Here is a 21,800-nt window from a genome sequence, read left to right as displayed (position 1 = left end):
TGGAATTCTTTGGTTTGTAGCCATGGAATAACAGCATCGAGAAGTTAAAAAAGGCAATAAATACAATCACACACTAAAGCTTTTAAAAGGCATACATTTGTATGTAGTCTTTAAAATTTCTAGTTCTCTAATTTAGGATGTCAATAGAGCATGAGAAGATCTGACAACAGACTATGCAGTCTAAAAGCCCTTTCTAAATCACACCTCTGACTAGCAGTGCTGCAGAGGACAGATGGACAATATACTTGACTCATTACAATACTTTCAAAGAGAATTTGCTACAAGAAAAGCATTTTCTGTGTATTAGTTGTAAGCCATGTGAAAATGCGGTACAATTACAGAAAAGCATAAGTAATCACACATTTATTAATGGTTATTACAGAAAATTCGGCTTATAGGAAATTCATATGTTTACCTAAATAAAAACTTTATTGCACACCCTAGTCCTGCTCCACCTGCAGCCTACACAGTGCAGAAAGCTGCAACAATGTAAAATTCAGATATGGAAATAGATGTCTCCATGTTTCCCATAAGCTCAATGCAGTGGATCAGCTCCCACCACCATAACCAAATTGACTCTTTAATTTGACCTTTGCAACAGGAAAAAACTTCTATGAACCATGAAAGTGAAGCACAGAAAAGCACTGCAGACAATAATAAAAAGAGTCCAATTTTTGGCTCATCATAAATGATCACATGATTGACTACAATGAAACAATACAATTATTCAATAGCTGTATATCTATCAGAGTTATGATACATAGAAGCGTGTATATTTCAAAACATGAATTCCTAAACAAACACACTTCAATTATTCCTGGTTACTTATAAAATCCAATTGTTTACTGCAGTCACACACTACTAATTACAATTCAGAACAAGTTATAGAATAAATAAATAAAAGGACCAAAAAAAAAAACCATTACACACACACATTCTTATGGCCCCGTCCTCACATGCCACAGAGACAATGTGACTCAGGACAGCTGTCAAACACTGACAAAGCAATAATCAGAAGTAATAATGCTTTATTCACATGTGAATGAAGAAATAGTAATGAAGATAACTTTTAAAAATAATCAGTCTCCACTTCCGAGCTGGTATAGGCAGAATGACAGAGGCTGAAAGGAACCCCTTGAGATCATCTACTTGTGTGCTCAGAGAAGGGCCAGATACAGCAGACTGCCTAAACTGTGCTCTGCTGAATTCTGACTCTGTAGAGACAAGTACTCCACAGTCAGTCCCAGTGTTTAACCTGCCTCATTAAAAAAAAAAAAAAAAAAAAAGGCCTTCTAATTTCAGATTACATTTTCTGTTTTGTAATGTGTCATCACTGACTCGTGCCCTCTCAAAGGGCAGTACAGGGGGAATGTCCAGCTCTCTCCACTCTCTCCCTCAGATATTCAAACACAACAGTTAGTATCCTGCCGAACACCTTCTTCCCCAGGATCAACAGCCCTGGCTCTCCTAGAACCTCTTCCCATGCTGGATCATCAGTCTTTCAGTCATAGCTGTGGCCCTGCACTAGACTTTGTCCAGTCCATCCATATCTTCCTCATGTGAAAGCCCAGAGCTAGACCCAGCATTTCACACTCTCATTTCACATCTGCACTCACAATGAAGAAGAGGGCTAGGATCATTTCCTATGTCCTGCTGGCAACTTTCTGCCTGTGAGACCTGGAATGCTTTTGCTCACCTTTGGTGTAAGGCCGGGTCCCCGACTCCTTTTCTGCAAAGCTTTTAACCAATCAGCCCCCAATTTACACACTATTTTCCTTATTTCTGACTTTAAGATATTAACAATACCTACAGTGTAGTGAGAAAAATTAGTATCCTGGAAAATTAGGACCTGGAATATTCCATACGAGCAGTGCCTTGTGGTCCAATGTCACCCAATTAAAGAAGGCCAGAAATAAACATGCATATTTTCCCCCAATAAAACAGGTATTGAAAAGGAAAGCAAGTTTAAAATCAATCAATAAGAAGAGCTAACTGAACATACACTAGAATACTTTTCTGCCAGAAGTGGACAGTAAAGAGGGGAATTTTATAGATCTGTGATCGTAAAGCAAAACATTGTCCCAAATGGACGCCACCTTTAGAATCTAATCACATATTTTACATACATGGTGTTGTTTTGAAAACTGATTTGCCAAGGCTTCCAGAACTGAAAAAGAGAGTTTATTGTCAAATACATCTCTTAAACAACAAAAAAAAAATAATGAGGAATAACACCACCAGGCTTACAAACTGCTTTTCTTTTCCCCTAAAACACAGGCATTGTCTTTTCAATGAATGCTGAATCAACTTTATTTATCAGAAGACAATTGCATCTATAACATTAAACAACAGCCCATTGTCAATTTCACCAAAACGATGGTATAAGGATAAGACAATCAGGATGTCAAATGTTTTCCTTATCACTGCAATAGCTCAGATTTGCTTTCTGTCAAGCAACAAGTTTGCTGCCATAATACAATTGGCACTACAGGCTAGGCTATGTCTAAAACCAATTTAAATTCCTTCATGTATAAAATCCGTCTGAAAAAAAAAACAGGTATAAAACAAATTAGCACAAACTGGCAATATTAACCATGCATAAATGGTGCAAAATAGACCAGAATCTCTATTCACCAGTGCAATCCAGCACAGCTGCACATACTGAAGACAAAACACTGTTAGTCAGATCTTTTGTTCTGCTTCAACAAAACACAGAAACAAAACCAGAAAAACTGCTAGACACCTTTTCTGTCTTTTTCAATTACAGGGTGCCATAATATCCCCAGAACAATCAGATAGTTGTTGTGATGACAGTTGCTCATTTGCCTGCAATGGGCAGGCAACCAACTACTGTCAGTATGTATCATTTAACATTGTACTTCTACACTCTTTATTTATGAACTCCTGAAGGTAAATCTCAAAACAAGCTTCATTCATCACAAAGAAAGTATTAAACATTTAATGGTAATGATTTCCATCAAAGATAGTGGCTAGAAGGTAGTAAGAAAAGGAAATCAAACTGTGTATTACATAAAATGTTATAAAGCTGAGTTATGCAACTGTATCCAAAAGTCATGAACTAGGATGAAGATGCTTGAGTCTAACGTTGCTGTTCCTGAAAATACTCAATTTCAGGACTCACTGAGGCATCCTTGATCAAAACAAATCAAACAGGAACCTAGGTGCTTGAGAACAATTTTTTTTCTACTCAATTAACTCGCCAAAGTGCACAAGACAAGAATTTCTTTCAATTTCAAAGAAGGGTATGGTAGAATTAATTGCAGAAGAAAAGTTTACTAGCAGCATTGCAGCAGAAAGCCCTGTGTGATGAATAACAAATGGTAGAAAGGTGAGGCATGGAGATAGGAGGGTAATCAGAACAGAAGCTGCTGATAAAGGAAGGTGCTGGCAATTCAGAACAATGGGTTATTGCTTTAGATGTCAGATTTCCTTGAATAAATTGGGAGTTGCTTAGTATTTTGATACTGTAAGCAACTGCTGCTACCTCTTTGAATAAAAAGGAAGAACTGCAAGTTTGTGGAATATTGTTTACTGGTAATCAACACCTCTTAAAATTTTCACAATACTCAAAGCTACATTTAAGTATACAATAGTCTCAACCACAAAAAACAAGCCGAACAGTTAAACTATGTAAGGCCTTAAAAGCACAGTGTGTATTATTGGAAAATTATTTAGTTTACAATTAGGCTACATATAATTAAGTTTATTTTTCATGGTTTTATTCACGCAGAAGGCATTCAAGGGAAAGGCTATTTAAGTTTAATTTATGATGGGTTAATAGAAAAATGTAAATATTTTCTTTTCCTCCCACCACACCCAGGCCTGGTTAGTAAAATTTCCATATGATACTCAAGAAACAATAAGCTTTTACACTAAACATCCAAAATTAAGCCTGATAGGCAACTGGTAAGCTGCAAATTTTTTATTATGTTGGATATACTTCTAAGTTCTTCTTAATGACACATTGTGGCTCTAGAAAATCAGTGTTTAAAACTACATGGTTCAAGAAGTCTTCTAGGTTTTAAAAGTCTTACTGGTCTCAAAGAGGTATTTCACCTATTTGCAAAGAAATGGCCTCAGTAGTAATCACGTGAATGATACTTGCATTACAATTATGATAACTTGTGGAATTATTTTGGCAAGATTCAGACTCCTGAGAACATGAGAGGGTACATTTTACTATCCTGAAAGCTAAGCAACAACATGAGTACAAAATAACTAAAGGAAAACTAAGCACAAAGGAAACAAAAAGTACGGGAAAATATATCTATTTTGCATCCCCCTCCCTGTAACAGGGCATAAGTAATTTTCAGTGACTGTTTATTCTTATTACATACATTAGTATTTGTTAAAATTTCATGGCTATTAAATTTTTCCAGAACTGCTCAGAAGTCTATTTTTTAATTACACCTGTGCAACACAGTAAGTCACAGTACACCTTGAGATGTTTAAAAAATATTTATAAACTTGCTTTTGATATGCTGAAGCACTTGGCAACACTTTTACAGCATTTGGTTTTATATAATTAAATTTTCTTACAGTACCACTTGTGATTTTTTTTCTTTAAGAAGAAAAAACCTCACACAAAGAAATATGAACTGCCAAATCTGACTGCGTGATCATGTAATTCCAGTTTATAATGTGGCATTAAAACCTTCATTAATTATGTTGACAAATCATTACCTGTACATTTAATGAAGGCAACCAAGATGATTTGAAAACACAACATTCAGGTTTTAAATTACAAATTTATCAAGGTGTGCAGTTCTGCAGTGAAATTTAAAAAAACATGTAAATACACAACAAAAGTTACAAGTTCACCAGTTCCTGTGACACAAACTGTTTTAACCTTTCAAGGTACTGTCCATAGAGTTCCACATCATTATGGCCTGCTCCTTCTACCCACAGTGGCTCTACAGGTCTCTGACAACGCTCAAATAACGCCAGGCCATGTGAAAAGTCAATTACTTCATCTTCAGTTCCATGGATTATTAAGACAGGAGATGTTATTTTAGAGATTTTGTCAATGCTGTAAGAAAAAGATTGTAGGCATGAAAACAATGGCATTGTTATGAAATATATGACAGAAACTGTCTTCAGTTAAGATTCTACTTAGTTTTTCAGTCTTACAGAAACATATTTCAAGCAACTTTGTCCAGAGATATCCAAACTAACAACTGATTGGATAGAACTACTTGTTAGAACTAAGGATTTGCATATTATGTATAGGAAAATTAATTACTTCTTTACAGATATCCACTAAAATAGAGATTATTAAAGTTCCCATAAGGTTTACAAAGTTTTGTAAACTTCTTGAAATTAAATGTTCCTCTTTGATATTATTCATTGATTTTTCTCCAACTGTTTTATTAAACTTTTGAAAGAATTTTAAGAGGATTTGCCAGACTACTTGCTTCTTTAGTTGAAAACTTCTGTAACAGAGAAAAATGCTAAATAAAAAAAGATAATCCTAAAACTTACTTTGGGAATGCATCAAAGCAGTACGTCTTCTTGGTATCAGGAAAAGCTACTCGCATCCCTGAAGTCAGTGGAGAATGAAGAATTACAGCAGCACTTTCATACCTAGCAGCAAGATCCACAGATGGTACCGTTCCTATACTCTGGCCATATATAATCACATTTTCAGGGCGAATTCCATACCTAGAATATTAGAAACATTTCAAAAGTGAAACAGACAAAACCTACAGAGCAAGGCAAAAAAGGCATTTCTGAAGGTGAAAATTTTCAGAAGGGTATCAACTATGAAACAGGAGCTGGTAGAAGAACAAAGAAATCTGTTCTATAATGACTAAAATACACAATTATTTATTTACTCTCTATTTGCAGTATTTTTTTCTTATTCCTCAATGGTATTGAAATAATAATTTAACTTTTTAAATATGGATTTGTGAATGCAGTGTGGCTTGTATCCTAGTTAAAACTTGTCACTATTAACTCCAGTGGACCTACAACAGAAAACAAAGAACAGATTAGAGCCTTAAGAGCTCCTAGGTTACATCACATGAAGCATAATCAAGCCTGCAAAAATTTGGTAAGCTTTTCTCTTATGATACCTAATAAAACCTGCAAGCTGGTAACATTGTTTAGAAATTTAGTGAGTCTTAAAGCATGCCCATACTGACAGTGATCAGTGTAATAATACTGAGCATTCCATGTAGTAGCAAAGAAGCTTGTTCTTATCAAGCCAATCCACAAGCAAGACAGCCCAACAGGGAATACAGAATTGAAGTCAAAGCCTCCCTCCTAATAAGATGCAATTAACAAGGGCAAACAAAAGAAACATCTAGACACTTAACACTTAGGCAAGTCAGTTTAATATGTTTTTCAGCATTAGCATGAATACAAAAAATAATTGTCACCCAAGTTACATGAGAAAAGCCTCTAAAGAAGATGGTAATGTGGCAAAGAATAGTGCCTGCAACAGAAGTGAGGTGCTGATCCATTGCCCTGAACCAACCAGGCACTCTTAGAATAGGCCAGACTGAGCAGTGTATCTAAGCTTGGAAAGGGAAGTAACTTTAACTGGAAGGGATGTTACATTGCATAAATACCAAACCCAGGAAAACGGCATACACAGAAAAAACTCAAAACCAAAACCAACCACCCCCCACAAAACCCCCCAAAAAACAAACAAACCAGTTCCTCCCCATCACCTCCAAAAGAAGTCCAAAGCCACAAAATTAAACAACAACAAAAAAACCCCACCAAACTCAAATTACTGTTCTCATTATTAAAAACTTGTTCAACTTTTTAACTATGAGCAGCCTAGCCTAATGTCACTGTGAAACAACATGGGGTAAGTTTGATGTTTGCCACTAACCCTAAAAGAAATGAAAATCAAGTGTAGGAAAGTGCACTCATTACCTTGTTAACAATAAAGGCACGCATATTTTCTGTCAACACTATATAACAATGCCAATACCCACAAAAAAGTTATCAAATTAGTATATTTTGCATACTCTAGTAATGTCAGGGGAGCAGAAGTATCAAAGAAATTCTCCTGTATCTTATAAACATGGGTAAATAATGGTATAGGCAACTAAACAGTAAAATCAGTAGTCTAAGATGCTAAAAAATCAGGAACATTAGGAACAAAGGTGTCTCACACCAAGACATTTAAATTACCAACCAACACCAAAATTGCCAAGACCACAAGTGCTTCTAATTAAGCCAGAAAAAATGCCCTCGAAGTTGCACCAGCTTATAATAAACACTTAACAAAAAAATATGTATCTAGGAAGATTTCAAGATTGCAGTACCACTTACATTTTACGTATCAGCAACAGAACTCATTAGGCATGACAATAACTTGCTAACTTTGGTTTAAAACCACTGTTCATATCTAACATTGTCTATTTAATATTCATCTGTTTCTTTAAATTTGGTTCTGATAGAGTGAAATGTAAAAGCTTTTAAAGTACTAGCACAGAGGCAGACTCTGCTTGACACAGGAACCTTGCTGCATCATGATTACTTAATTACTGCCAGTGTTTCCTAGAAAGAGATTCGAGTCATAATCAGATCATGATCAAATTAAGACTTCTAAAACTCTAAGTCTTCATCATCAGCCTGGAATTAGTAGCAAGCCCTTCACCTCATGACAGTTCTCAAAGAATAAGCAATTTCAAGCATTAACAAGATTTTCTGAAAATTCCAACACACAAAAATAAAATAAATTAAAGCTTTGAAACAAAAAACAAATCTAACGTCTTCACTATTTCTGCATCTCTTCTGAAACACCTGAGAATATCTTAGCACCTATTTTTTTACAATTCATCTCCCAATTCACGTCACATTTGATCATTCTGAAAGTACAGGATGACCTTCCCTCCATTTCCCACATAATCTAAACAAAATTTGCATGAATACCTGACATGTTGCATCATTAGTATGGCAGGCATTTTGCACAGGAAAAAAAAAAAAAAAAAGAAAAAAAAGCATTTTGCACAGCAAAAGAAGTTTTTTCAAATAACAAACTTTCTCAATTACCATACTTGCATTTTGTTGGAGGAGTTTTAAAATATACAGGCCATTCCCCAGGAATTTAAAGCAGAACTTAAAAAGTGTATTTTGGAACGTGTATTCTTCTCTCATTATTCTTCTTCCTACATTTTGATCAAATTCCTTCAGCCTGAAGATAGATAAATGATGACTACAAAAAAATAAGCCAAGAAAAGCATTTACGATATCTGTATTTAAGTAATCCTTACTCCATCACAGTCAAATAGATTGCCTCACAGTGCCCACCAGAAACTACATGCTTTGCAATCTGTAGACTAAAATAAAGAGGTGAATAACCAGAAGTGGTGGTTCAAAGTGGACTTCTGAATATTCTGGCTGAAGAATGAAAACCTAAATAATCAACCCCTGACTCCCAAATAACAAACTCCAAGCACTTTGGAAAAGAAAGACTTCATTTGATCATTCCAGTCTTCCCTTTTCACTTGAAAACGTTTAGTGGGCTGGTGCTGGCTGGATGCCAGGCACCCACCAAAGCAGCTCTCTCATTCTGCTCCACAGCTGGACAGGGGAGAGGAAAATTTAATGAAGGGCTTATGGGCTGAGATAAGGACTGGGAGAGAACCCTCATCAAATATCATCATGGGCAAAACCAGCTAGAAGTACAGATATTAACTAAATTTATTACTAACAAAATCAGAGCAAGATAATGAGAAGTAAAACAGACCTCAAAAACACCTTCCCCCTATCCCCACTCCTTCCCAGCTCTACAGCCTACCCCAGCAGCACAGGGAGACAGGGAATGGGGGTTATGGTCAGTTCATCATGGGCTGCTTCCCTCGCTGCTCAGGGCAAGGAGTGCTGCCCCAGCTCACCATGGCATCCCTCTCATGGGAGACAATTCTCCATGAACTTCTCAGATGTCAGTCTGTCCCACAGGCAACAGTCCCCCTCAAACTGCTGTAGTAGGGTCACTTTTCCATGGGGTGCAGTTCTTCACGGTCAGGCTGCTCCAGCACAGGAGCAGGGCTCTGCTCTTCACAGGTCTCCCATGGGTCACAGCCTCCCTTCAGGCATCCCCCTCACACATCTGGTGTGGGGCTCCTCCATGGGCTGTAGATGGATCTCTGCATCCCTGTGGATCCCCATGGCTGCAGGGGCACAGCTGCCTCACCATGGTCTGCATCACAGGCTGCAGGGCAATCTCAGCTCCATCACCTGGAGCATCTCCTGCCTCTCCTTCACTGACCCTGGTGTTTGGAGGGCTATTCCCATCACATGTTCTCACTTCACTCTTTTCTGGTGGAAATTACAACTGCATTAGGATTGTTTTTTCCCTCTTCTTCTTAAATGTCTTATCTCAGAGGCACAACCATAATTTCTAACTGGCCCAGCCTCGGCCAGCTCCACCTTTGGAGTGGACAGAGATGGGCTCTGCCAGACATGGAGGAAGCCTCTGGTAATTTCTCACATAAACCACCCCTCTAGCCCCCTGCTACCAAAGCCTGGCCATGCAAGCCCAATACAACAGGCTTATGAAATGACTGGAAAAAGAAAGAGTCCAACTGTCCCTCTGTTGCTTTCTCTCAAAAGTATCATTTTACAATCTAAAACAGAAAAATTCTTGAAAAGGTAACTGGTTTTAAGTTCCCTACTCACAAAATTTCTCTGCTTCTTTTGAGAGACTCATAGCCTGTTAAACTCCAAGAAGTTTTGTGTCAAATTATCAGATGACTACATACCTGGTCTCCTGAAGGAAGAGTGACAGATCAAGAGAAAAGGTCACAGTAACATTTTTCTCTTAATCAGTACCTTATAAGTACAGGCCATTCTGAGGAAGGGGAACATGACATTTACAGAGCCATATGATTCAAGTAGTTCCTCTGGTTACAAGAGGTCAAAGACATGCTGTAAAGTATGTTGCTATCTTAGAAAGCTCATTATGTTGATAATAGGACTAATGTAAACACTGTTGTCTACTCAAGTAATCTTAGATTACTTGTGTCAGCATAGACAGACCTTCAATGTGGGGGTGAAGGTAATAGAGGATGTATTTAGGTTTGGGGATTTTTTTTTTAAAGGCATAATCACCAAAAAGGACCTTAAAAGAAAACCTTAAAAGTAGCTATACACAGATGTACCCTCTCAGAGAAAGCACTATGCCACATGGACAAGTTACTCTGGGCAGAATCTGGTACAAAACTAGATACACATTTTCTGCAGTTTAAAGGCTAACTCAGTATCTTTCTCAGAGCAACTGTGATTTCAATTCCTTTCAACACCTTTTATGTTCACAAACTTACAAGATTACCTGCCTGGAAAGCAGATAGAATCAAAAGAGCAATTCTGACACAGAACCTGTGTTCACATAAGCTTCCTGATATCCTCACAGAGTCCTCATAAATTTCTGCCTGATCATCACACTAAAGGCACACGTTCATGTCACAACAAAGCTAAGCTATTGCCAAACAGAAAAGAACCATTTTCCTACTTGCAGCTTCAACAATGTGTTCCCCCTCATTAGGCTTTAGCACTTAATGAAAAGAACTAAATAAATGTTGTCTGGGAGTAGTGAAGCAACTGCTTTTGTGCTCCTTTGTGCTGCTTGTGTTCAGGGACAGGCAGGAAATACCATACCACAGGTGGGCTGAGGAAGGAGCAAGCAGTAGGTTGTTGCAACTGTCCCAACTGTTCCACTGCATGGAATCAGGACCCAACACTAATGAAGCCAGTATCCTTTTCTGTGGCCCGAAATATCCTGACAAGATATAGATGGTATCTTGCAAAAGAGGCAACTCTAAACACTCCTGGCCTGATCTTTTCAGCTTCTGGTAGAAAAGGAACTGCTAAACAGCAATGAAATATTCTTTTTTTTCCTTGGTGATGAACTTAGTGTGATTTAGCAGAAACTCTTCCACTATTTTCTTGATTTTTCTGTCTTTGTAGCAAGACCTTTCCTGCACTTCATCTTACTGATGGTCCACCTTTGCTCTGTCCCTCCATTCTCTTTTACTCTCTTCATGGGATCATAGAACAATTTACGTTGCAATGTGATATAGTTCAAGCCCCTGGCAGAGGGAGGTAATATTCCATTGAATCAAGTTGCTCAAGCTGACCTTTCTTTGAACATATTAATTGGATGCACATCGCTTACATTTTTGATATTCACCTTATTTTATATTTTCACTGGATTTGTATCACATTGTCATGATGTCCAATAAGCAAACTAGAGAATGCATGTCTGGATGTGACAAGGTAGGGAGCGTTTTTTTTTTTTTTTTAATTTGGGTTTTTTCCTTGGTTTTGTTTTTTCATTTCATTACCTTTAAGAAAAAAAATACCAGCAGAAATTACCATGCTACATGCTGTCAGGCTCTTAAAAATACCTACCATTTTGACCTGGATATACATAAGGGAGACAAAGTAATTTATATTTACTACCCAAGTACTGCTCTTAATCCAGAAGACTTGATCGCTTTACAATAATGAAATAAAGTATTGATAAGATCAATCTTAGAAGGGTAAATTTTCCACAGTACCTCTTTAGGCTTACACTAGATGCTCTAGAAAAGCTACAGTTTGTGAAGCTATTGCAACACACACATTTAGAAAGCCAACACAGCACTTTGGGAACATGGAACAAGGGGGAACGTCCTGAGGGAATTTTCAATGCACATTCAGAATCTTTTGTCATCATGGACATAACACATGAAATTATGTTAATTATGAATAAATGTTCTGCAAATTGCAGAACATGAAGGGCAAGAACATTTTCCATATATGTAACTATCAACATTCCAGGCCATGAATAAAATTCAGGAGCATACAGCTCTTCCTCAACTGCTGTGCGCATTCTCCTTCTTCATACAATATTTTACATTGGGAGAAGAAAAAAGGAACTATATTTTATGAGAGGCAAGCCCATTATCCACATTATAATCAACAAACTGCATCTTCTCTGCCACTCTCATGACAGTTTGGCCTCCTCTAAACTCTAAAATGCTGCCAATACACTTGTTCTACTGCCAAGATTTCTCTTCCACAGTAATTGAGCTACTTTTCCCTATCAATTTAAATAAAACCTCAATTTCTCTCCAAATGTACAAAGTGATGTACCTTGACTTCCAGCTGAACCCCACCCTTTCTTCTACTGTATAAAAAATAAAGCAATTTGTGAATTATCATATTAACACTTTTGGCCAACTTCTGAAGAGATTCAGTATTATTTCTGTAGCTGGCTGTTCAATTTATGGACATTCTGTCCACTTTAACACATCACCTGATGGTGAGATTTACCCTTCAATTTTTCAATTATTATGCAGCCCATGATAAGCAACAATGAAAGGGCTGTTTGGCTTCTTACAGGTAGATCTGGTCGTGAGGCAGTTCTGGCACTTCTTCAGAGGTTTCTCAATGAGTGCCACTTGCCCTGGGGCTGGTTAAACTCTTCCACCCTTACTAGGGTGTCATCAAAGGCCTTCAGAGACCACAACAGCAGAAAATAGGCGTATCCCAAAATGACTCCTGGTATTTCAACACTTGGTAGCTATGACACCTGGAAAAACAATGTCCTCACTTGCAGCTTTTGTACAGTCCCATGCACATGAATATGCAGCAATGTACAACTTTCCAAACCTGATGAAGGCAGTGAATCACACCACATTCTTTCACAGCCATCATCCACACAGGTAGTTACTGCTTCCTATTAGCATACTCAAACAAGTTAAAGAATAAGGGCACAACTCAGCATCTACATCTGTGTTCACCTGTTCAGATAGGCTGCCAAACTAGCTTTCTGTATTCACTTACATGAATATTAACATTCACAGCAAAGTCTCATCATCACCCTCAATAAGAGTTCCAGACTATTCCACCCCAGGTGTCCAGTCCCCACTGGACAGCTGTGCTGATTTACAGGTAAGTATGTGGATTGTCCTTCCAAGATACAAAACTTAAAATGCTAGAAAGTCTAGACTATAAGCAGTTTTGATTGAACTAAGTCAGCACCAGCATTTCAATTACCCCAGAAACACCTTTTAGTGCTGGGTTCTGTGATTCCATTCTTCAGAACAGGGAATACAGGGAGCTATGGGTAACTGTGACAAATCTCCAAAGATAACTTCTCCATTCTTTCCTCCATCACATCACAAACTATGAGGCACACTGTTTAGGGTCCCTTTCTTATATCATCAACAAGAATTTCCAAGGAGTTATAGCTACACTCACATTTATCCTGCAAACAACCCATTGAATTAATTTGTTTTTACAGAATTAGTTATAAATGTTAAAGATAGTGCCAGTGATGCCTTTGGTTTTAGCTTTTATATTTTTCAGAATCTCTGCTGCTTAGTGTGTAACTCAAACTTCATATTAGGTGTAAGTTCTCTTTACAGGGTAGTTAGACAAAACAATCTCTCCCTAGCCAGAGAATCAAGGACACCCATCACCCAAAAAGCATAAACAACAGTGAGAGAAAAGGCAGCTAGCCAGGGGGTTGAGACTTCAATAAATACCTATTTCATTCCTTTTGCTCTGCCTAGTCTCTGTTTCAGGTCAGCTTTTCCAGGCAATACCAGAGACAATAATTACTATTTAGTTTATAAAGCAGAGCCTGTAAACTGACAAAGTATTATGTTTCATCATCTAGTTCTCTTCCATTTTCTGCTACTTTTAAATAATTCAGACTGTTCACAAACCACAGCATGCTTTTGGTAAATGTTACAAGGTAGTTCACTAAGTAGCTAATGTCCTACTAGCTACAAACCACAGTCAACAGTGCACCTGTTGCAGCCCTTGGCTTATGGAACAGTCATATCTCAACTTTCCACTGCAATAAAAATAAACACCAAAAGCTAATCTAACAACCTAGTGTGCATGTTTTTGAATAGACAAAGCTGAAAACCTGTCCCCTGTGATTGAATGAAGCTTATGATAATAACCTTTTCCCCTATTTAATATGTAAAAAATATGCTCATTTGAAAAGAAATATCGTACTATTATAATGTAAAAGGAATGCAAGACTAAACATGCATTTAAAACACTGAAAAGAGATAATCTGCTCATTAGTACTATATTAATGAAGTTCTAGATTCACTGGACAATTACCAGGATCCAGGATTTAAAGTCCACATGCCCTTACAGTAAGTAATATCAATGATACTATAATTATTAAACAGGATGCTCAAGTTGCAATGATCAAGCCACACTTAGGTTTTTATGCCTTTTTGGTGTAAAATACACAGTGGGCTGGGATTTTTGGTGAGCAGCTATTCTTATGATTGCATATTATTTTAAAAAATAGTTTTTGCAGTGTGGTTATTTGTAACATGAGAAGAACATTGAGCAAATGAAAAAAATATGATGAAAATCGCTCTCAAATTAGAAAAGCCACATTTATTTGGTGTGGGATTCTCTAGGATTCTCACTTATATCACTAAATGCATTCAGAGTCTTTAATCTCCCTATTTTATCTCTAAAAACAAGAGGCTTAGAATACAAATCACTGAAATAACATCTTTCCATTTGCATTTTTTCTTGCCCATTTTTATTCTGCTTGAATTAACACCACTGCTTCAAATTCCTTCTTTTGTGACCACCATAAGTTATTTACACATATCAATTACAACCTCTCCCACACATTCTATTTTGTGAAGATAGCTTTCTATATAAAGCAAAAAGATGTTTATCCCTTTGGAAATGCTGTAGCTGCTAGTTAGAATTCTGAAACAAAGAGTGATCTCAACACCATACAGAAATAAAGTCTCACCAAGTTCTCTTGTACCAGCTTTTACTCTGCCCCTCCCTAGAAAAAAAGTAGGTGATGGAAATTATCTGAAGAAACAACCTGCATTTTCTTACATCCATATCACAACAGTGGGTTAATTATTGGGGTATCAATTGTTATGGATTTTTCCCACATTTTTAATTTTTGCAGCTGAGAAGATTCCAAACTATGACAATAAGGATGATCTATCTTCTAACTATTAAAGATTAAACCATAATTTATTAAATTTAATTCCATCTCCATTTTTCCAGTATGTAAGTAATATACACTGATCCTGTTTAATACTGACAATGCCTTCAGCACCAGGCCTCACCAGTCAGCTTGGATATGAATCCACCAACTCTAAATCACAGCACTGCTGTTTCAACTACTGATGCATGCAAAATAAAACCATTTGACAAGCGTGCTATAAAATAAAAATGGCAATTAATGTCTTACCTTGTTCTAAGAGCCACCCAAGCAGCATCAATGTCAGCATATAGATTCTTCTCTGTTGGCTTCCCAGAACTTGCACCATATCCAGAATAATCATAGGAGAATATGTTGCAATTAATCCGTGAACCCAGTCCTATATAAAAGCTGCTCATCTGACCCAGGTCAACAGCATTTCCATGTGAGAAGAGCAAAGTGTACTTGGCATTAGGTGAGCAACGCACAAACATACAGGCAATCCTGTTGCCTTTGCATGTTCTAGTCATGAAGCACTCAATGGCATCTTTTTCTCTAGAAGAATATTGCCAGTCTGCTCGCTCAGAGAGATGCAAAGTCCAGCGACCACCACTCTCATCACACATCAGGGTGTACGTGGGATCCGGAGGTAAGAATGCCAGCTTGGAGGCAATTTTCCCTGGGCATGGTGGACAACAGAACAGGCAACACAGTTCACTAAAGGAAAGATTATTCATCTTCTAGTCTGAAATGGGAAGAGAGAATAGTATCAGTTTCCAGGTACAATCTGACACTTAAAAAAAATATAAACATAATGTCTCTAGAAAAAAATGCATAACTTTTGAACATTTAAGAAAACAGAATTATATACATATATGTATTTTTTCATATAACAACTAACTTGATATTATTAGTTACTTCACAATGAGTATATTATTAAAGAGGAGTGATAATTCCAAAGCCTGCCAGATATCAAAAGTAAAACATGACTGACTACCCAGGGAAAGAGCAAGCTTGAGTTCTGGAGTTTCTTTGGAGGGAAAAAAAAAAAGTTCCTCATCTTAAGACATTTAGGAGAGTGTTCTTCCATTGACAAATACATATGTGATAAAGAAAAATTAAAATACGTGGCAGAGTTGCAGCATACTAAGGTTATGCAGATTTCTGCAGCTAAAAATCACACATCATTTCCTAAATACAAAGAATGTTTTGCAATCACAAAGTATGAGCTCCTGCAAGCAGTATCAGAAGTATGAAAGGTCAAAACTTAGAAGACAAAACAAGATGATGCTTCTGGCTTAGCAAACACTGCAAAGCTTTGGTACGCAAAAGCGTAGCCATAAACTTAACTCTGCTCCTCATACTTGATGATATAAATGTTTTGAAAACCTTCAAAGAAATTCTTAGCCATATTGCACTTAGGAATTGGGATTGTATAAATGACACAATTGGGGTTTTGTTCTTCATGCTTTAAGATACACATCCCTAAATGTTCTATCACAGGTATTTTTTAAAGCATAATGTATAGTACCAATTCAAAGCATTGGCTTTAACAGTGGGGGAAAGGAAAAAAAAACAAATCACACCTACACCTAAATCAAGCTAGGTAAAGATACAGTTGCCTTTAAAACAGACATGGTGTTCTCTCAGTTTGGAGCAGTGAGAAGAGACCAGGGGAAGGAGCTAGAGGGTGTGTGGGGAGGTGGGAATTCTTTGTTGCAGCAATACTTTTTCTCAGAAATGAGAAGAGAAATGAAATTTGACAAGAACCATGCTGGAAATCAGCCCACTAAAGATAAGCATTTACTCTATTCTCCTTGTTTTAAGGCATCTGACATTTCATCTTAACTCACACAACTTTTCCATAGCACATCTATCTACAGGTCTCAAGTTTATCTCCTGACAGTTCCCTGTGAACACACAGTTTCACATAATGGCTTTGACTCAAGCTACAAAACAAGCAGATTTCAGTTGTGTACAGCACATGCTCTTCCAGAAGTATTTGGGCCATCCAACAATAAAATCTTACTGCCAATCATGACACGTAATATTTATGTATTTCAAGTTTTGTCCTTAAACTTGTACAGAAAAAAATTTCAAGGACAGTGCTGCAAAAACACTTTAACATATATCACAGAACAACTATCCATAACTTTGAATATATGAATGGTGTCTTCCTGGTGGTGAAGTATGAAAGCAATGTTACATGGAGCATACTTTTAGACTAGCAAAAACAGGCACAGTGAGGTAAAAATTTGACAAACAGCACGAGCATTTGTGAAATACTACCAAAAGCAGGGCACAAAAAAAGAGGCTGCCGCGGCTAGGAGTTTTCACCCCAGGTATCTAGTTTTCTTCAAAACAGAGGGAAACTACAAATGCTTAGACATGGGAGATCAACACTTGCAGTTCAGAGGATATGGCAGGAAATACTGATCTGCTTGCAGAAGAAGGTAGATAGGCTCTTAAAGAAGATCCTGAATAAAGGACCATATTCCTGCCAGCAGAAGTAACAATCTTGTATATCAGCACAATTAGTCACTCAAATTTGGAATAACTCATCCCCATCAGATGAGTTTATTGTGAACATTAAGATTCAGTTATACCCACAAGTCAGGCTAAGTGGAAGGATTCTATGGAGGAAATCTAAGTATTAGCAAAAGGTTTGGATTGACTTATGCAAAGTAAAAATCCAAAAATTGTTTTGAGGGGTGATGGTGGTATGTATTTGTTCCTTCTCTACTTCTCTTATAGTTATGACCACCAAAGGAGCAACTTCTTTCACCTCTACTTCATGAGTTCATCTTCACATTCCAGTGAAGCTCCTGTGATGCCTCAACGTGCTTTTTTCCCCAAGCACTTATGACCCAAAACTCAAAATCACTTCTAACAGAAACTATTAAATGGATCTGTTCTGAATGAGTTTTCCCACCTTTTCAGAAACACTGAAGTTAGATATTATACTTCATTCTATAGAGCTGACTGTTATTTTTTCATGAAAATTTTAAAAGAATTTGTACCTCCAAAAGTGAGATATAAATAGTTTGTTCTGCCCAGGAACAGCAGATTGTACTCTATACCACCATACAACCATAGCTACAGAATTTCTTATTTTTTCCAATCCACTTGTCAGAAAGAATTAGAACAGAAGTTCACATTATTTGTAAGTATAAACATCCCAGCAACACTACAAATAGGATCTCATTCAGAAAATGTTTTCTATTTTTCACCAAAATAATTTCAGAAGACTGGAAACTGGCCTGTGGGATCCACACACAGGGCAATACTGCAGTGAACAACAGTAAATCAGCTGCTGTGGGGGTACTGTCCCCCAGGACAGCTTAAATGTGCTAAAAATGAGCTGCCACCAGATATGGCAAATGATATGCTGAAGACCACAGATGAAGTATTATTTCTCCCCTGTGTTAGACTAATGTAGGCTTTATATATTGATATTTTAATCCAATGGAAAATATGCCTACTGTAACAAAATAATCTGATTCCAGACCATTATCCAACTAAATCATGGCTAACAACAACTCTTTTCTTTAAAAGAAATACATGCAACTTTCTTCACTCAGAAGCCCCAAGAAAAACAGCAGGTCACTAACTGAATCAATTCAATACAACACACCTACTGAACTTGCACAAGAAAATAGTTCCAACTAAATGTAAACAGTGTTTCTATTATACTGGAACTCGTTTGTCATTCACCGTGATGGATCGTATTCACATGAGAGTGTGAATAAGCTGCATGTGTGCTTTATCTGGATCCTTAGAGAAGCTGAGGCAAAAACAGCTCTGACCAGATTACTTTAAGCATATGGTTCCTCAAGTACAGATGAGTAACTTTAATGGGGCTCATTTGACTAAGATATGTTGTGAATACCTAAGGTATAATCTAACACCTTCTGAGCGTGTATGATGTAAATCTCTGCACTCGTTACAGCATCATCAGATTCCGAGATCAACACACCACAACAACACAACCATCTCACCTTCTACTTGACATTTCAGCAGTAATAAAAATGCCAATGCTGCTCTGCAAACAGTTCCTACAGCTGTTAAAACATACTAGCAACAAAAAGAATACAAAAAATAAATATGCATCCCTTTTAAAATTATATTGCATTTTTCATAGTAATTAAGTATAAAAATTCTGAAGAAGAAACTGCAGAAAACTCTTATATTGCAGCAATAGAGGCTAAGAAATAAAACAGACCCAAGATGCATTACTTACCCCTTCTGGTATGGCTTTTAAAAGGATAGTCAGAGCATTTTATCAATTTCACCTCTTGTGAATAAAGACCTAACACATAAAATTACAAATGTGAAACTGCCCACAAGCAGTGATTTTAATTCATTCTGTGGCATTTAGACTTCTCATAAAGACTGACAGAAAGGGGAAAATGTCTATTTAATTTTAAAGATTACCTCAAGTTTTTATCTTGTGATTTCCAAGATAACACAAATGTAATTTTTTCATATGATTCCTGTCCTCCTATCTCTGTACTTAACAAGAAAGCAGAACCTATTATTCACATCTTTGAATACTTCACTATGTATTAGTTTCAAAAGCAGCCCAACCCTTGCAAACACTTATCTAGACATCTTATATTTACATTAAAAATAAAATATTATAATTGTTTATTTAAATTAAATTGCCTATTTCATGAGAACCTTCACAAGAACAAAGTCAAACTCATAAATATAGCTGCCGGTCTGGAACTTTAAGTGTTGTTCAAACCATAACGGGCAAGATATTAAAATTATTGGAGTTTTTTTGTTCAGTTGCTTTTCATGTGTATTTTGGTTGTGGATTTGTTGTTTGATTTTTTTTTAACCCTTATTGTTCATTATACACTATTGAAACAAAAAATTCTAAAGCATTTCCTCGTCACACTTTCATTGAACAGAATACACTGAAAACTTGAGTTCAAGCCACTACTGAAGTACCAATATCTATTTCAACACCTGTGCTATATTAAAAATGGAACTGAAGGATATGAACATCCTTTAGCTAGTCCAACACTTAAAGCAACAAAACGTTCAGTGAAAAAAAAGCAGTGTTTGATTAAGTACCACATACAAGGATTGAGAGAATACTAAGAAAGAATACACAGTAAGTTCAGAAAACACAAAGGAAGTCTACTCAATTATGAAAAAGCTACACCAAGAAATACTGTGAAGTAACTATTTCAGGTAGTTTTCAAATGACCAAGTACATTACATGAAAACAAGAGAAGTCTGATGGAACCAAAACTTTATTTTTGGTTAATGTGATTCTGAACAAATAAACACCCCTGCTAGTCTTACAAATTCTATCATAATTTATGCAGAGAGACATTTACTCTCTGCTGGTTACTTTGTATATATCAAAACCTAACGGCACGGTCGAAAAAAGGAAAGGAATACAGGAAACACTAACTGAAAAATCCAGACATTCTTTATCAGCCGAAGAACAAACTAAACCTCTAAAGACTCCAGCTAGACAACGGCGGGATTAAGTCGATTACATAATGCCTTGCATGCTCCCAGCAAGACCCTGCACCCCGGACCTGCCCTGCTAAAACCTTCGTGCTGAAGCTGCGCCCGCTCCAGCCGCGCTCCGGCCGCGCTCCAGCCGCGCTCCGGCCCCGCTCCGGCCCGGCCGCGCTCCGGCCGCGCTCCAGCCCCGCTCCGGCCCCGCTGGGGCCCCGCTCCGGCCGCGCTCCGGCCGCGCTCCAGCCCCGCTCCGGCCCGGCCGCGCTCCAGCCCCGCTCCGGCCCCGCTCCAGCCCCGCTCCAGCCCCGCTCCGGCCCCGCTCCAGCCCCGCTCCAGCCCCGCTCCGGCCCCGCTCCGGCCCCGCTCCGGCCCCGCTGGGGCCGCGCTCCGGTCGCGCTCCGCCGCCCCAGCCCGGCCGGCCACCGACACGGAGCTCCGCCCGCAACACCGCCCGGCGTCCAGGTGGCTCTTCTCTCATTTCCGCAGCCAGGAACTTCCCTAGTTAATTACTAATCAAACACTGTAAGTTTTTATATTAATAATACCTGAGAGCAATGTTGAGGCCAGCGTCACTCCCACCCTCAATAGCAGAAGCTGAAGGAATAAATTTAACCAGGCTGGCGGGAACTAAATCAACTCCTCAAGTGTCCGCAGCTGAGAAGGGTTCCGCCGAAATCCTCAGCAGTGACTCAAAGGGCTGCTTGGAGCCGCCAAAAGCCAGACCTTAACAAGCGTGTCACAAGCCAGGGCGCGCGTTTCCAACAAAGGAGTCCGGGGCAAGACCACGGAGACGGGAGCATGGGGACACATCGCCCACGGCACCAGGGCACCCCGAGGCAGGCGACATCCCCAGAGAGCCCCGAGCCCGGCGACAGCGGGGCGCGGGCGGGAGGGCGGCAGGGCCGGCAGCTCCCCGCCCGGCCGGTGCCGGAGCCCGCGGCCGCCCGGCTCTGAGGAAACGCCGGCGGCAGCCGCGGGCCTTCCCGCCCGCCCCGGGGCCGCCGCACGCCTGCGCCGAGCGGCGCGGACGGACCCGGGTGCGAGCGGGGCAGGAGACACGGGCGGACCCGCGACCAGGAAACAGCTCGCCCGCACACCGCGGCGGCGGGTCACCCGCACACCGTCCATCCCCGCCGGGGAGGACGGCCCCTACCTGCACCTGGCGCTCCGCTCGACGGCCCCGCGCTCTCCCGACCGCCGCGCCGGCGGGCTGTGGGGACGCCGGCTGTGCTGAGTAACGGCGCGGCGGGAGGCGGCCGTCAGCACCCCGGCCCCGGCCGGAGAACGCGCGGCCCTGGCAGCGCCGAGCCCGCCCCGCGCAGCCTCCGGAGCGGCGCCGGCCTCGCCTCGCCCGCAGACTGCA

The 21,800-nt window shown here is 39.1% G+C and overlaps 1 protein-coding gene across 2 annotated transcripts; it reads right to left on the bottom strand.

Moving 5' to 3' along the window:
- Positions 1-4,749: 4,749 nt before the first annotated feature.
- Positions 4,750-21,797, bottom strand: ABHD17B (abhydrolase domain containing 17B, depalmitoylase). Of its 2 annotated transcripts, XM_079331477.1 has the most exons (5): positions 21,591-21,786; positions 20,983-21,134; positions 15,224-15,698; positions 5,503-5,682; positions 4,750-5,050 (listed from the first exon to the last, which is right to left on the bottom strand). In XM_079331477.1, the coding sequence occupies exons 3-5, from the start codon at positions 15,688-15,690 to the stop codon at positions 4,831-4,833; spliced, it is 867 nt and encodes a 288-aa protein (XP_079187603.1). In that variant the 5' UTR covers positions 15,691-15,698; positions 20,983-21,134; positions 21,591-21,786; the 3' UTR covers positions 4,750-4,830. The 2 variants fall into 2 exon arrangements, with proteins under 2 accessions (XP_079187603.1, XP_079187602.1); XM_079331476.1 differs by lacking the exon at positions 20,983-21,134 and having other exon boundaries at positions 21,591-21,797.
- Between the last annotated feature and the right edge of the window lie 3 nt (positions 21,798-21,800).

The sequence above is a fragment of the Erithacus rubecula genome, assembly GCF_903797595.1.
Source record: "Erithacus rubecula genome assembly, contig: SUPER_Z_unloc_4, whole genome shotgun sequence".
Lineage (NCBI taxonomy): Eukaryota > Metazoa > Chordata > Aves > Passeriformes > Muscicapidae > Erithacus > Erithacus rubecula.
This window is presented reverse-complemented; position numbering and strand designations above follow the sequence as displayed.

Coding starts and splice junctions, on each gene's coding strand:
- ABHD17B (XM_079331476.1), bottom strand. CDS start 15,690: ATGAATAATCTTTCCTTTAGTGAACTGTGTTGCCTGTTCTGTTGTCCA. Junction 5,683..15,223: donor TGGGTGGCTCTTAGAACAAG/GTAAGACATTAA, acceptor CTAATATTCTAG/GTATGGAATTCGCCCTGAAA. Junction 5,051..5,502: donor TGCTTTGATGCATTCCCAAA/GTAAGTTTTAGG, acceptor TTTTTCTTACAG/CATTGACAAAATCTCTAAAA.